General features: G+C 41.2%; 1 protein-coding gene across 1 annotated transcript in view; it reads left to right on the top strand.

Moving 5' to 3' along the window:
• The first annotated feature begins 4,938 nt into the window (after nucleotides 1–4,938).
• ENAH (ENAH actin regulator) overlaps nucleotides 4,939–14,707 on the top strand; it is a 74,071-nt gene continuing 64,302 nt past the window's right edge. Inside the window, exon 1 of the mRNA XM_026682162.2 lies at nucleotides 4,939–5,404. Coding sequence (XP_026537947.2) covers nucleotides 5,400–5,404 — 5 coding nt within the window. The 5' untranslated portion in view covers nucleotides 4,939–5,399. The remainder of the gene's footprint in view (nucleotides 5,405–14,707) is intronic.

The raw sequence follows: 14,707 nt of genomic DNA, 5'->3' as shown, positions 1-14,707 counted from the left end.
TGTGGAAATAGGCGGCTTAAAAAAAGGGCAGTGTCATTACATGCTAAAAGCAAGTAGCATGAATAATGATGACATAAGCAAACTGCTTCTTCTTCTTGTATGAACTGATTCAAAGTAATGTGTCAGTCATTACTCAAATTATCTGAAATGTAATATACAGTTATATTCATGAATGATGACTGGGTGGAGTAGAAAGTGTACTCCCCACCACAGTTCTTTGCTAAGAACAGGATACATGGTTTAACAATTCCAGCCCAACAACTTTTCCAGAATAAAACATAAATGTTTCTGGTCAGGAAAAATGAACCGTGGTTTCATGTTTTAACTTTCATCCCTGCCAACTGGAGTATTATGTGTCTTGACCCAGAATTGTGATCAATACAGTTTTAAAAGGCATCTTCCATAGTCTAATATTATAGAAGTAGTACTTTGGATTCAAAGAAGATATCCTGTTGTGCAGTTAATCTGTGGACGTGGAGACAGTTCTGCAGGCCCAGACTGGAACAGCAGTCTAACACAATGGAGGCACTTAAAGTCCATTATTACAACAACTGTGGGTGTTATTTTGTGACGCTGTTCATGGTTTTCTAGGTTTTTTGTAGCACTTGTAATCAAAACAGGTTTTGTCAGCAGCTGCAGCTTCTATGTCCCTTGGCTAGATGTCATAGTGATATAGGATTCCCTTCACAGCATCTTTGTACTGCTTGCATGGATAATCTTGATGTTTCTTCCCAATCTCTAGTATACCATAGCGCAACTGATGAGGCGTATGGTGGTCATCCATTCTGATGGCACATCTCACCTACTGTATCTGGGGTCTGATAACGAGAGATGCAATGCTGGAAGACTTTGGCCAATCCAAGACCTCCAGGTTGGAGAAAGTCTTACCAAAGAATGCCAAGGATGGAGCAGCGTGTAGTCATGTAAAGTTTCTCCAGTTGTTTGATGTGTTATTGGTACAGAATCTAGGACTCACTGCATATAGGAGAGAAGGGTTAACCACAGCCCTATAGACTTTCAGCTTTGTGGAGATATGGGCATTGTATTGAATAAGCATTCTAGTACGCAGCTTCCCCAGACCCTGGCCAGCTTTGCTGATTTTGGAGTCAAATTATTTCTCCAAAGATTCATTGCTCAATATGATGCTTCCAAGTATTTGAAGCTGTTTACATTTGTCAACAAGGTGTAATCAACAGTAATTTTATTTCTACCGGCATGGTATTTGACATGGACTGGTAAAGTACTTCAGTCTTGTCAGTCTGATAGTCAGACTAATAGCAATGACTGAGAATTTGTTCAGCGTCAAATGTACAGTAGTTCATCAACCTGGGGTGCCAGGAGCATACAAGTATCTGCAAAGAGAGTTTCCTGAATGAACATAGAGGCACTTCATCCATGTATTCAAGTGGCAAAGTGAAAGAAAGAGCTGTCCTAACAGAAACTCCCTACTTCAGAGCCCAGACAGCAAGTGACAACATGCAGGCAAAGAACAGGTTGAACAGGACTAGGGCTAGCATACAGTCCTTTTTCACCTCATTGGATGTGGCAAATTCAGCTGACATATCACTGTTGTGAATGACCTGTCATGTCATTTTGTGTATAGTAACTGAATCAACTTCACAAATTTCCTCAGGCATCCATAATATTTCAGGATAATCCAGAGAACCTTCCTGTATATGGTGTCATATACCTTTGCCAGGTCAATGAAGACAGAATGTAGGGGGGGGGGGGAAACAATCTTGGATTTCCCTCACAGCAAATATCATGCCTGCTGTACAAAAGCCTTACTGTGACTGTGGAAGGTTCCAAGACAGTGACAAGTCTGTTTAGGAGAATGCAAGCAAAGATCTTGCCTGCAATGGACAGCAGTGAGATACCTTCTAGTTTCTGCATTACTATTAATTATTAATTATATATTAGCATAATTAGCATTAGAGAGCTATAAACTGGTAGCAAAGCCATTAGAAAAGTAGCTGATTTATGAAGTACTAACTGCAGTTCAAGCTCCTATTCTGCCTTGACCAGAAACAGGAGAATGATATTATCTACCTGAGAAGGTGGGGGAAGAGGTTGGCTGGGAATATTTTCTTTGGTATTATTAGTTGACAGTAAAAGGTCCATGAAACTTGTAAGTCACATTTCCAGCTCCATGGAGTGATCACCTAGGACATGGTATCAAACTCTCTGCATGATGTTGCCATCATGTGACATTTCCTGATGTTTTCCCCATTTGTGGTGCTGGGGTGGGCGTGGCCTGTGCATGACATATCCAGCTGGTGGGCTGCCAGTGGTACCCCTGACCTAAGATGACCAGGATCACTCCATTTTGCTTTCCTTTTCTGTTCCTGGTGAAAGGTGGGGGAGGGAAAACAGATTTCCTAATTATAGTTTCCCCACTCCTCCTGATACTGAGGAGAGGGGGAAGAATCAAGCTGGATCCTTTCTTATGCCTTGGCAGGAAAATTAAGTGGCCAAGGAAGGGAAATGGGTCCCCTTTCCCTGTAGAGTTGCTGCCCTTTGCTTTCTTTCCTCTGGAAGGAAGCCCCAGCCTATGACTGAGTAGATCTTAAGCCATCATTTCCCCAGCCCAGCCCAGGCAGCTAATGAGTGCTATCTTGCCGCCCTTCTCCTACAAAGGAAGTGGGGAAGACAGTTCTTTATCTGGCACTTCCAAGTCAATCAAGGGCAGCTTTACCAAAGGGACACACCAAATAAAGAACTGCTCTCCTCCCCCAAATTTCCCCTGCAACTTTCACTGAAGTGAGTTTGCTGCCCTTCACCTATGCTGTAAGCAGTTCTGCAGCCAGCATTCCTGCTGTAAAAGTAACTTTTCATCAGAGTGCCACCTGATATCCGCTCCTATGCATCAAAAGGGCCCACTTCTCCAGTCACCTCAACAAGATAGAAGAAATGGCTTTTGTGCAAAGTGGGAGAGCAATAACTTCCCCTTGCAATAAGAGGTAAATGGTCCTGGAAACCACTCTGTGTATGTGCCCTACCCTTAAACGTACCTATGATGTATATGATGTTTTTTAAAAAAAACTATTTGTAGTTCAGGGTTGAACTGCACACTGATGATGTTACCTAATTTGGTAATGGAATATCTGCAAGGAAACAGCCAAGGTCAGAGAGCACCAAGGACCCCACATGTTGCATTTAGACAGACTAGATTTGTGGTGGAAGAAGTTGGAAAACTGTTAAGTACAGGAGGAAAAGGCCATCTCAACTGCTTTCTTGGCAAGTCATTATTTGCTGAAGGACTTTGTCTTCATGATTAGCAAGTTGTGTGGAAGAGCTTAATGTAACTCCCCACAGTATGCCATAATTAAGAGTCAGGCAGTTAACTTGTCCATTCAAATGTGAGGCAGTTCCAAGCCCTTTCTTATCAGTTGTCCGATGTTGGGTGGTTGAAAGCACAATTTCCATCAATTTACTCTTCCTTACAAAATACATTGAAGCCTGGCAGTCATAAAATGTATCTCCAGAACCTGGTGCAACATTCAAGTATGCTAAGTGCTGCCTGGCTGGACAATGGGGAAGGAACTATTGAAGTAATGAAGCCTTGCCAGCTCTTTGAAGTAAGCCAGGTCAGGGAACAAAGATACAATGAACTATTGGAACTCTACTTTGTGGCTCTAGGTTGTAATAATAGAATCTTGAAAGTCATACCACATTTCTGTCTCCCTCTTATAACAAAGAGAATCAAGGTGGGGCAATCTTGAATGCCTTTCTTATCTTTCTGGGCTAGGTTCATGTTTTCTACTTGCCATGTACTTTCCTCAATGCTATTTTGGAACTTTTCTACACTTGCCAGCCAAGTAATAATATAAGATTAGGCAAAAAAATTAATTAATCACAGTAATTAATCTTCATTGATTGTTCAATCAAACAAGACAAATGTTATCTGTATGGGTTCAGTTTCTATTTTAAATCAAATCAAAAGAGAAAAATGATATGTACATGAAAATTAGACTTGTCAGGTAGCTAAATCACAATGGTATTGCTGTTAGAAAAGTCAGTGATATATATTTCTGATGTGTCTTCACTAATTTAACGATCATCCTTATTTGTACATATTTCATTGAATTCAGTTGGGGTATTTCCAAAAGGCACACATGGACGAGTAGGAGCCAGAATATTTGATTGCAATTAAATGTATAGTCCAATCCTATGAAACCTGTCTAGTGTGAAGCTAAGTTAAAATAATTATGTATGAAACCATAACCAAATTTAATTGGAAAAAGTTCCAACAAGTAACAGAGTTTCCCCCCAAATAAAATTGAAATAGCTTAGGAAGTAAAACAAGAATGCTTTTTCTATTGTGAGATAATATGTACCCTGAACATACTTACAAACTGTTAAGAAAGAAAACTGGTGTGGACTGAATGACAAGGTGCTTGATAACGAGGTAACATTTAATGATTAAGAAATCTAAGGCTAGCTGTAGAGACGATGGTACATAAACCATATTGCTTAAACAAGAATATATGCCACCCAACAATATTCAGCAAATAACAAAATGCATTACAGTATAAGATGCATGCAGAAGGTCCGACAGACAAAGAGACGTTTCAGAACCGCAACTCTGTGGGAATCAGCAACAATTAACACTCCACGATGACAGATGCATAAGCGCGACGCACGAACGGCCCGATCCGGAGCACTCTCTCAGACGGCAGGTTTGAACCGTGCAAGGGGGCTTCTAGCCCGCGACCACCGACTGCCGACGAAGAACGGAAGGGGGGTTACTAACGCCGAATGCACGCAGGAGTTTATAAAGGAAGCCGGCCAATCCCCGAAGAACATACGCCCAGCCAGCCCTCTGACATCTTTCCAGCCGGCTAAATCTCTATATTCGCCCAGTCCCGCCTGACAAGCCGCAGGCCACGCTCAGAGAATGCAGACCAGTGAAGGAGGCGTGGCTTCCTCTGCCCCACCCCTTGGCGTCCTCCTGCGTGCCGCGCCTCCTCCTTCTCCTCCTCCCCGCGCCGGTGTGTCTCGAGCGATCCGCTTGCGCGTTGCGTTATTTTCTGCTTTTCCCAAGTCTCCCACCTTCCCTTGTTCTCTTCTCCTCCCCGCCCCTCGCGCGCCAGCCTCGCGGCGCTTCCAAGCGTCGGTTTATTCCCTTTTCCCCCCCCCTCCCCTCTCCTCTCCCTGCCATTCCTTCCCTCCCTCGACTCCCCGCTGTGGTCGGGGTGGGCCAAGCAGAGAAAACCGGAGGGTGCAGGCAGCCGAGTCAGCCCGAGGGTTGCCAAGGCAGGGGACTGGCTGGCGCCTGAAGGGAGACCCCCCTCTTTCCTGTCTTCGGCGCCTACGGAGAGCAACCGGGCCGGCTCATAAAAGAAAAGCGAGGAGCGGCGGGGAAGTGGGGGAAACGCCCCCGGACCTCGAGCAGCAACATGAGGTGAAGTAGGGCTTCTTCGAACAGGAGGAATCGGTGGGGAAGGCGTCTCTCTCTCCCCCAGCATTGGGCTCGTCCTTTCTCTCTCTCTCTCTCTCTCTCTCTCTATGTGTGTGTGTGTGTGTGTCGTGGTGGTGGTCGGGAATGCTCGATGGAAACCGTGTGCGGGTAAGTTTGAGGAAGGGGCCCAGCCCCTCAAAATGAAGCGAGGGCTTGACTGGGAAACCCCGGCGAAATGGAGACGGAGAGTCCTAATAGGGAAGCCTCGTGTACTATAACGTACCTTGGTTGAGACGAAAGATGCACGAAAGACCCACCATGAGTCGGCTGGGGGGGGTGTTCCCCACTCCCTCCCCCTGCTGGACACGCGTGTTCATTATTCACTCTCCCTCCCTCCCACCCCCCCGGCCCCTTAGCCCGGTATCTGGCGATGAATTTCTATTTCCCCAGTGGTGTGTTTGGGCGTCCTTTCTCTCTCGAAAGTGGGGGGAAGTTTGAGTGGAGGTTAGTCGGTGGGTGAAAAAAGGTGCCGCTGATGCTGGGTTCCCCAGGTCCAATGGCTCATTTGACATACATGTTCAGCTTTTGTTGCATGAGCAGGGTCGTATAAGAGGTATAGGGATGATAGAAGAAGACGGAGGGAGGTGAGGTCATTGCATTGAAAGGAGTTAAAAGGCAGCATTTTTGAAAACGGGAGGGAAGGATCAGAACCGGAGGAGGGACGATTATGAGGCCTTGGCTGTTTTCCGAGATTTTATGTGCATTTAAAAGCAAAATATTTTCCTTTTAGATTGTAACCGTTGCTTCAGAATATTAGATGGAGGAATAAAAAAAGTAATCCCCCCCCTTTCAAATTGACGTGTGTTGCATTGCAGTAGCTCATATTGGGTTTTTCTTTGTGTGATCAATAAATAGGAAAAAGTCACTGACATAATACCCCAGCAACGGTATGTATTTGCATGTAGAATTTTTAAAGGGGCCCCATCCAAAGCGTCATTACTAGTCGGCATTCTCTTGTCTTCCTCCCCCTTAAACCATGCCGGGATTCCTTTCATTTTGAAATCTTTTTTTCCCTGTGTATTTTGCATTCTGTGACCACCTCTCTGGCTTTGACGCAATACCTAGAAATGGGACTTGTTAGTCTCTACATCAGCTCCCAGGAAACTATCTTCTTAATATATGTACAGTGTAGGTTAGCTTTAAATTAATCTTTCTTTCCAGATAGTGGACATTATTTTTATAAAATTTATGTAAATGTTGGTAAGCTTTTATAATACAGTAAGATTCATATACAGTCTAAAAAGAATTTGACTCTACATAAAATTTAAATACTTTACCTTTTAAACTTTTTCTCCCAAGGAATTAGTGCCCTTTCTCCCACCATGAGAGCTGTATAATCTTCAAAACTTCTGTTAACAAGATGCCAGGTTACTTCTTTTGATTCCTACTTTCTGCTTATAAGTGCAATATTCTGGCTGCCGTTGGCGGCCCTGTGTGTGCTTTGCGGTGAGGGCTTCTCCAAGTTATGTTTTTTTAATAGTATGAAAAATCAATTAACTATATTGTACTTTTTGACAATACAGGATATTTTTATGATTAAACAAATTGAATGTATGTCTTAAATGTTTGGTATCTTTAAAACATTTCAGTCAGAATATTTTGGTTTAATTTTTTTAATACTTCGTGAGGTTATGGCTAGATACTGCAAAAATTATTTTCAGGAAGTTGTGTTGCTTTTGAGATTTCAAACAGGGTAGCCACTATTAATTATGGGGTGTGTCTATATAATGAACACATGGTTAAAAAGAAGTATTAGTATGTGCTCCAGTAAATACCATGTATTTAAGTATATGTCAGCTTATTTAAACAAATTATATTTCTTGTAAATAATGACTTTAGAAATTACCACAATGTTGGCTATACAAAATTGGCTTCCTTTATTAGTCTGCTAATCTACTGCCCTATTTTCTTAAGTTTTGCTCTATTAAATGCTTCTGAAAAATAGACTGTAAATTCATTGGATTTATTGTAAGTATGATTAAGAAGTAAACACAGATTATCCTAATCCAAACAAAGGTCTGATATTTTATGGCTTTTGGCCAACTGCAGCATTAAATAATGCTGCTTATTTTGGGGTGAATTATCTTATTGGATTCTTTCAAGTGGTCAAATTGATTTTTAACAATATCACCTTTCCGGATTTTTAACAATATAATCTTTCTGCTATTTATTGAGAACAGATATTCCTTTGATATGTAACCTAAGATAATTAGAAATTCCATTCTGTGAAGAGAAATTGAAGAAGCTGGGTATATTTAGCTTTAGGAAAAGACAACTGGGATATAGCTTGGTATGTGTGTTGGGGGGGGAGATATGATAGCATTTTTTAAATAGCTTGAAACAATGTCATATAGAAGAAGACTGCAGGGCACTTAATAATTTAAGTTATATTTTCCTAACTTATTAGGAGAGTTAAGTCATAAAGAAAAGTACTTGGTTACTCTATATTAAATATATTCAATGTATTTGACATGAATAAACAAACAATAAAGGGAAGGTAGCAATCTAGAATGCTTTGCTTTGGATTCCTGTGTTGAGGACATTACTGGACTTGATGGGATAACTTTGATTTTGTTCTGTTCTACCACCACCACCCCAATAAAATTGGAACAATTGTTTAAAATACTGATGAATACAGTTAACTTGTAGAATAATTTTTATTATATGCTTATATGAAATATGTGTTGGTAAGGTTTGTCTATTATTTCAGGAAATAATGAAATCCCCTCTTCTGCCATGTGTGTGTGTGTGTGTGTGTGTGTAATGTAGCAACTTTGGTTATATTTTTTTAGGACGAAGGCACCATGAAAAACCAGGCTATAGTACTTATAGTCAGTCTGATGTGCTGTGATAGGCAGCAGGCTACTACAAAAAAAATGAGATATTGCTCTTTTCTTCCTTGTCCCAAAAGTGTTCAGGAGGCAACTGGACTTTCTTGTTTTTCTTTGAAGACATTTATCTTCTCATCAGAGAAGCTTCTTCAGCTCTGATTGGATGATGGGGAATGGAAGGATTTATATTTCTTGCAGACAGCTGGTCATTTGCATTTTCTTGGAGAGTAGTTGAAGCCATTCTCCACCATCCAGTCAGAGCTGAAGAAGCTTCTTGGATGAGAAGCAAAACATCTTCAAAGAAAAACAAGAAAGTCCAGTTGCTTCCTGAAAAAGCACCTTTAGGACAACCATGACCTGGATGACCTATGCTCTGAACAAAAACTATTATAGGAAATACTCATCTTACAACCATTTGTTTACAACAGCACTGAAAAAAGTGACTTACAACCATGGTCAGGTGATCAAAATTCAAAAACCTGGCAACTAGTGTGTATTTATGACAGTTGCAGCATCTTGGGGTTATGTGATTACCAGTGTTTGGGAGGTGGGTGGGATTATATCAGTCATTTCTATCCAGTACACTAAATTTTATTCAGTTCAGTGCACTAAATTGTATATGAGAGGATTTTGTATAGGACTTGAATTTTAGGACAGGACTTCAGGAGTTAAAGACACCCTAAATTGCTCTGTATTTCTTTGAAATAGTTTTATAGTAAGTTGGAACCACAATCTCTTTTGACCATTAACACACATTTGCATAAACAAGGGATTATATTTTACACACACACACACACACACAGATAGCATAAACAAGGGATTTATATGTAGATAATTGCTGTTAATTATTTAAAATGTGGAAAATTATCATTGCTGCCTTTCAAAACTTTGTTTCAATCTACTATGTTGTATGCAGCTGCTCTTGATAAGGCTTTGAAATAAGAATGGTTGTTGAAAAGAGGAAATGATTATAAATAATCTGAAATATTTACTATCGTAGGCAGTTTACAGTATATGAATTGCTATTAGGGTTAGGGCGAGTGGTGTGTGTATAATTTTAAATGTAAGCTTACACTGGAATATTAGTATTAATAATTGATCTTGAATTCTACTTTCAATATAGCAATAGTACTTAGATTTATATATCACTTTATAGTGCTTTACAGCCTTCTCTAAGTGGTTTATAGAATCAGTTTATTGCCCCCAACAATCTGGGTCTTCATTTTACCGTCCTCGGAAGGATAGAAGGCTAAGTCAACCAGTCAGAATCAAACTCCTGGCAGTCATCAGAATTAGCCTGCAATACTGCATTCTAACCACAGTGCCACCATGGCTCACGCGCCCGGTGGCCGGTACCGGCATAGCTTCCGGTGAGCTTTCTACCGGAAAAGCTCACGGAGCTTCAATGCACAGCGCCCGTGGACTTGTTCACGGAATGGGATGGTATATAGAATTTGATACAATTTCTATGTATTTATTAAACTTTGAATTTAAGCAACACTATAAATTTGTACATTGCCACTACAGTTGTTCAATATGTTAAAAAGAAAGTATTTTACCATTACCTTAATTACAAAAATAATGTATTATTCTAACAAGTTTGTTAACTAACATTGTTTAAATTATTTTGTAATGAGAGAAGTAGAAGTAAGTACATATAAATGTGTGGGGGGGGGATTTAACATTGTTAAAACTACTTATGTGTGAATCAAATGCTTTCTCTTGGGATAGAAATAGAATGCAAATGAAGGATAACACTTCTCAAATGCAATCAAATTTGAGCAAGAACTCATTATCAAGTAGTGATAGAGATAGGAAGCAGTTTTTTTTCCACTATTGTATCCTTTTGATGTCACCGTGCAGTGCTTTCTTAAGTAATATTTGGCTTTTTAAGATCTGTTTCACTGGAGAGTTGACAGAATTTCACTGTAGAATATAATTATCAAGAAATATTTTTGTATTCATAATTTTGAGTTCAGACTTCAGATAGCTTAGTTTGTGGGGTATTCCACATCATTATTTGATCAGATTTAACTAAATAGCTTTAAATTTCTTGATGACTATAAAGTAGTCAGTTGATGGGCTACTTGTTTGCTCAATTCTTATTTTGTAGGGATTTTTACATCCAGTAAGGAAAGGATCTGTTAAACAAATATATTACTGGAATATTTATGAGCTGTTGTTTAACTTTATTCTATGTTTCTTTTGAAACATTTAAGAAAAACTATTATGGCTATTGCTTGAATATGATAGAAATTGTTTTCTAGAAGATTTTGAAAATACCAGATTTGGCAAGGAAATTTAAAAATTTTAAATTATATTTTACTAAGGATTACTATGATCAGTTTGATTTATTTAATATTTAAATAAGGTATTACAGGCAGTAGCAGAAGCAATGCACATAGGTATATAAATATTTGTAAATTTAAAAATGCCAATTTCAAGTCATATACTCAGGGTAAAAACTATAAACTAAATCAACATGCCCTTTGAATATAAGTATTTCAGCTTCTCTTGATGGTTTTATTATACAAATAATTTTAGTTTCTACTTTGAAAAAAGATTGCTTATTTTAAATTCAGCAAACTGTCAAAATAGCAATAGCACTTAGACTTATATACCGCTTTCCACACGGTGTCATATTGAACAAATTCCATTTTTTGTACCTGTTCATCCATTTTCGTCCAAGTGTAAGATAATTTAATGGAGCGTCTGAGTAGAAATCTGATTAAGGGTGGTAACTAACAAATAACATTTTGTGGGACTAGTTATCTCATAAATTGAAACATTAAGTAGTAACAGATATTAATAAATTTCCTGAAACAGATTGTTTACCTCTTTGTTTACAATTTTGTGTTGGCAGCTTAATATATCCTTCCAGATGGTAGGGAAATCAATAAAGAATTAAAGTCAAGATTTTTGTCCCTTTTCAGTACTAATAATAGAGGTTTTAATAATGTGAAGTCAGTACACTTACATGTAAGCATAATTATGAAGAAAATGTTTGGAATATGATCTCTGAGATGATTTGGTTCAAAATTTGATTGAATGTGTTGAATATGCCTTTTGGATATAGTCATTTTTGTATATGTTATTTTATGGTATCCTCTTTAATGTTCATTTATTATAAAAGTTCACTGCCACTCGGCATTTTTTTTAACCTCTTGATAATTGCACCTCTTTTTCAGAAGCAAAAGTAAATGTAGTCCTCGACTTATGACCACAATTGAGTCCAAAATTTCTGTTGCTAAATAAGACATTTGTTAAATGAATTTAACCCCACTTTATGACTTTTCTTATCACAAATGTTAAGTGAAACACTGCAGTCGTTAAACTAGTAACAGCTAACTTAAGCATTGACTTTGCTCATCAGAAGGTTACAAAAGGTGATCACATGATCCTGGGACACTGCAACTATCATAAATATGAGTCACTTGCCAAGCGTGTGAATTTTAACACACTCTGATGCTAAGGAGTTCTACTCCCACTCCCCACCTGAAAAGAAATCTGTTCCAAATGTAAAACACAAGCAGAGGAGAGGAGTTTCAGTTTCAGTTTCACAGCAGCAACCAGCTTTAGTACAGAACAGTTGAACTAAGCCACGCCCACGCTTCATGCTGTCTCCTTGCTCACCAGCAAATGCTGCTTCAGTTTCCAAACAGCCCTCAATTCTCTCACACAGACAGATGAATACCGATGGATGCTGGTAGACAGAGGCACAATTTTCCCCCCTTATTTCCCTCCCCAAAAACTAAGCCCAATCACATAGTTTCATAGCGAAGCACGGGTATAGAGCTAGTAAAATATATAGGTAGAAGTGGTCTTCAGCCATCTATTTTAGCAGTATTTCCTCGCAGTATTTTTTACAAAACTTAATACGCTGCTCAAAAAAATAAAGGGAACACTGAAACAACACAACGTAACTCCAAGTCAATCACACTTCTGTGAAATCAAACTGTCCACTTAGGTAGCAACACTGATTGACAATCAATTTCACATGCTGTTGTGCAAATGGACTAGACAACAGGTGGAAAGCATAAGCAGTTAGCAGGACATCCCCAATAAAGGAGTGGTTCTGCAGGTGGTAACCACAGACCACTTCTCAATTCCTATGCTTTCTGGCTGATGGTTTGGTCACTTTTGAATGCTGGCGGTGCTTTCACTCTAGTGGTAGCATGAGATGGAGTCTACAACCTACACAAGTGGCTCAGGTAGTGCAGCTCATCCAGGATGGCACATCAATGCGAGCTGTGGCAAGAAGGTTTGCTGTGTTTGTCAGCGTACTGTCCAGAGCATGGAGGTGCTACCAGGAGACAGGCCAGTACATCAGGAGACGTGGAGGAGGCCATAGGAGGGACCCATAGGACCTCCAGCAGGCTACAAATGTGCATGTGGCTGCTCAAACGGTCAGAAACAGACTCCATGAGCGTGGTATGAGGGCCCGACATCCACAGGTGGGAGTTGTGCTTACAGCCCAACACTGTGCAAGACGTTTGGCATTTGCCGAGAACATCAACATTGGCAAATTCGCCACTGGCACCCTGTGCTCTTTACAGATGAAAGCAGGTTCACACTGAGCACATGTGACAAACGTGACAGGGTCTGGAGACGCCGTGGAGAACGTTCTGCTGCCTGCAACATCCACCAGCATGACCGGTTTGGCAGTGGGACAGTAATAGTGTGGGATGGCATTTCTTTAGGGGGCTGCACAGCCCTCCATGTGCTCGCCAGAGGTAGCCTGACTGCCATTAGGTACCGAGATGAGATCCTCAGACCCCTTGTGAGACCATACGCTGGTGCGGTTGGCCCTGGGTTCCTCCTAATGCAAGACAATGCTAGACCTCATGTGGCTGGAGTGTGTCGGCAGTTCCTGCAAGATGAAGGCATTGATGCTATGGACTGGCCCGCCCGTTCCCCAGACCTTTATCCAATTGAGCACATCTGGGACATCATGTCTCGCTCCATCCACCAACGCCACGTTGCACCTCCATCCACCAACGCCACATTGCACTCCTGTCCAGGAGTTGGGGGATGCTTTAGTCTAGGTGTGGGAGGAGATCCCTCAGGAGACCATCTGCCACCTCATCAGGAGCATGCCCAGGCATTGTAGGGAGGTCATACAGGCACGTGGAGGCCACACACACTACTGAGCCTCATTTTGACTTGTTCTAAGGACATTACATGAGTGTTTGAGTGTAACTCCAAATCCAGACCTCCAGAGGTTGCTAAATTTGGTTTCCATTGATAATTTTTGTGTGATTTTGTTGTCAGCACATTCAACTAAGTAATGAACAAAGTATTTAAAAAGAATATTTCATTCATTCAGATCTAGGATGTCTTATTTTTGTGTTCCCTTTATTTTTTTGAGCAGTGTACATATTTTTTTAAAAAAAAACATCAGTCATCTCACTTTTAGAGACAGAGGTCATGTGGTTGCATATGGAATTGTGCATTATTACAGATAGACATATGTTCTCTAGAACAGTGGTCCCCAACCTTTTTTGTACCAGGGACCGGTTTCACGCAGAAACACTTTTTCAAGGACCGGTTAGGGTTTTTTATTTATTTATTTATTTTTTAATTATTTAATTATTTTAATTATTTATTTATTTATTTTATTATATTTTATTATATATTCCACTCATTGAAAAGCTAGTTATGTCTTAATTTAATTATAATCAAAGTTGGATTGGATTTAATAATCATGGTTAATACAGGCATGATATTCCCCTCTGAAAAAAAAATCGGGACCGGCCAAAAGAAATCACACACACACACACACAACACCAACGCTACACACCCTTCCTTTCCAGCCGGTCAGGTGTGGATCAGCTCCGGAGCTGGGCAGCCGCTTCCCTGGTGGCGGGGCCGAGGCCACCGCCCGGGGAGCACCCGCTGCTTTCCCTCGCCAGGGCTGGGCGGTGGCGTGTTGCCCTGCGCCGCGTGACCCCTGCCTGGCAGCGCGTTTCTCGGCACGAGGCAACCAGGTTGCCCAAGGAGCCCGGCCGGCCAGGCAAGGGGAAGGCAGCGAGGGCCCTGCTGGGCTGGGGTGGAAAACCCACTTGGCAAGGAGCCGGGGAAGCCTGCGGGCGGAGGACCAAGCGCGCTGGGAGGCAGAGATTCTGCCGAGGCCGTCAGATGGAGAGACGGCTGGTCTGTGGCTGCCCAGCTCCCATTTCCTGCCGCTCACCTGAGTGGCCTGTAGCCGCGTGTCGGTGAGGCGATTGAAGAAGAGCTTCTCGTGAGCCTTGACCAGGTCGCTGGCCACTTCCAAAGAGAGCGAGGGAGTTCGTGCAGGCTGGGATCGAGGTAATCGGCAGCAGCATAGCCTCCCTTCACCAGAGCCTTGCAGAACTCCTGGTGTAAGCCCGGCGAATCAGGAGCCTCCTTCTTAGGGAGAGCAGCTTCTCCACGG

The sequence above is a fragment of the Notechis scutatus genome, chromosome 1, assembly GCF_049901735.1.
Source record: "Notechis scutatus isolate UNSWTSFEM ecotype Mainland chromosome 1, rNotScu1.2, whole genome shotgun sequence".
NCBI classification, from domain to species: Eukaryota; Metazoa; Chordata; class Lepidosauria; order Squamata; family Elapidae; genus Notechis; species Notechis scutatus.
Note: the sequence above shows the minus strand (reverse complement) of the source record. Positions and strands in the feature narration are given on the sequence as shown.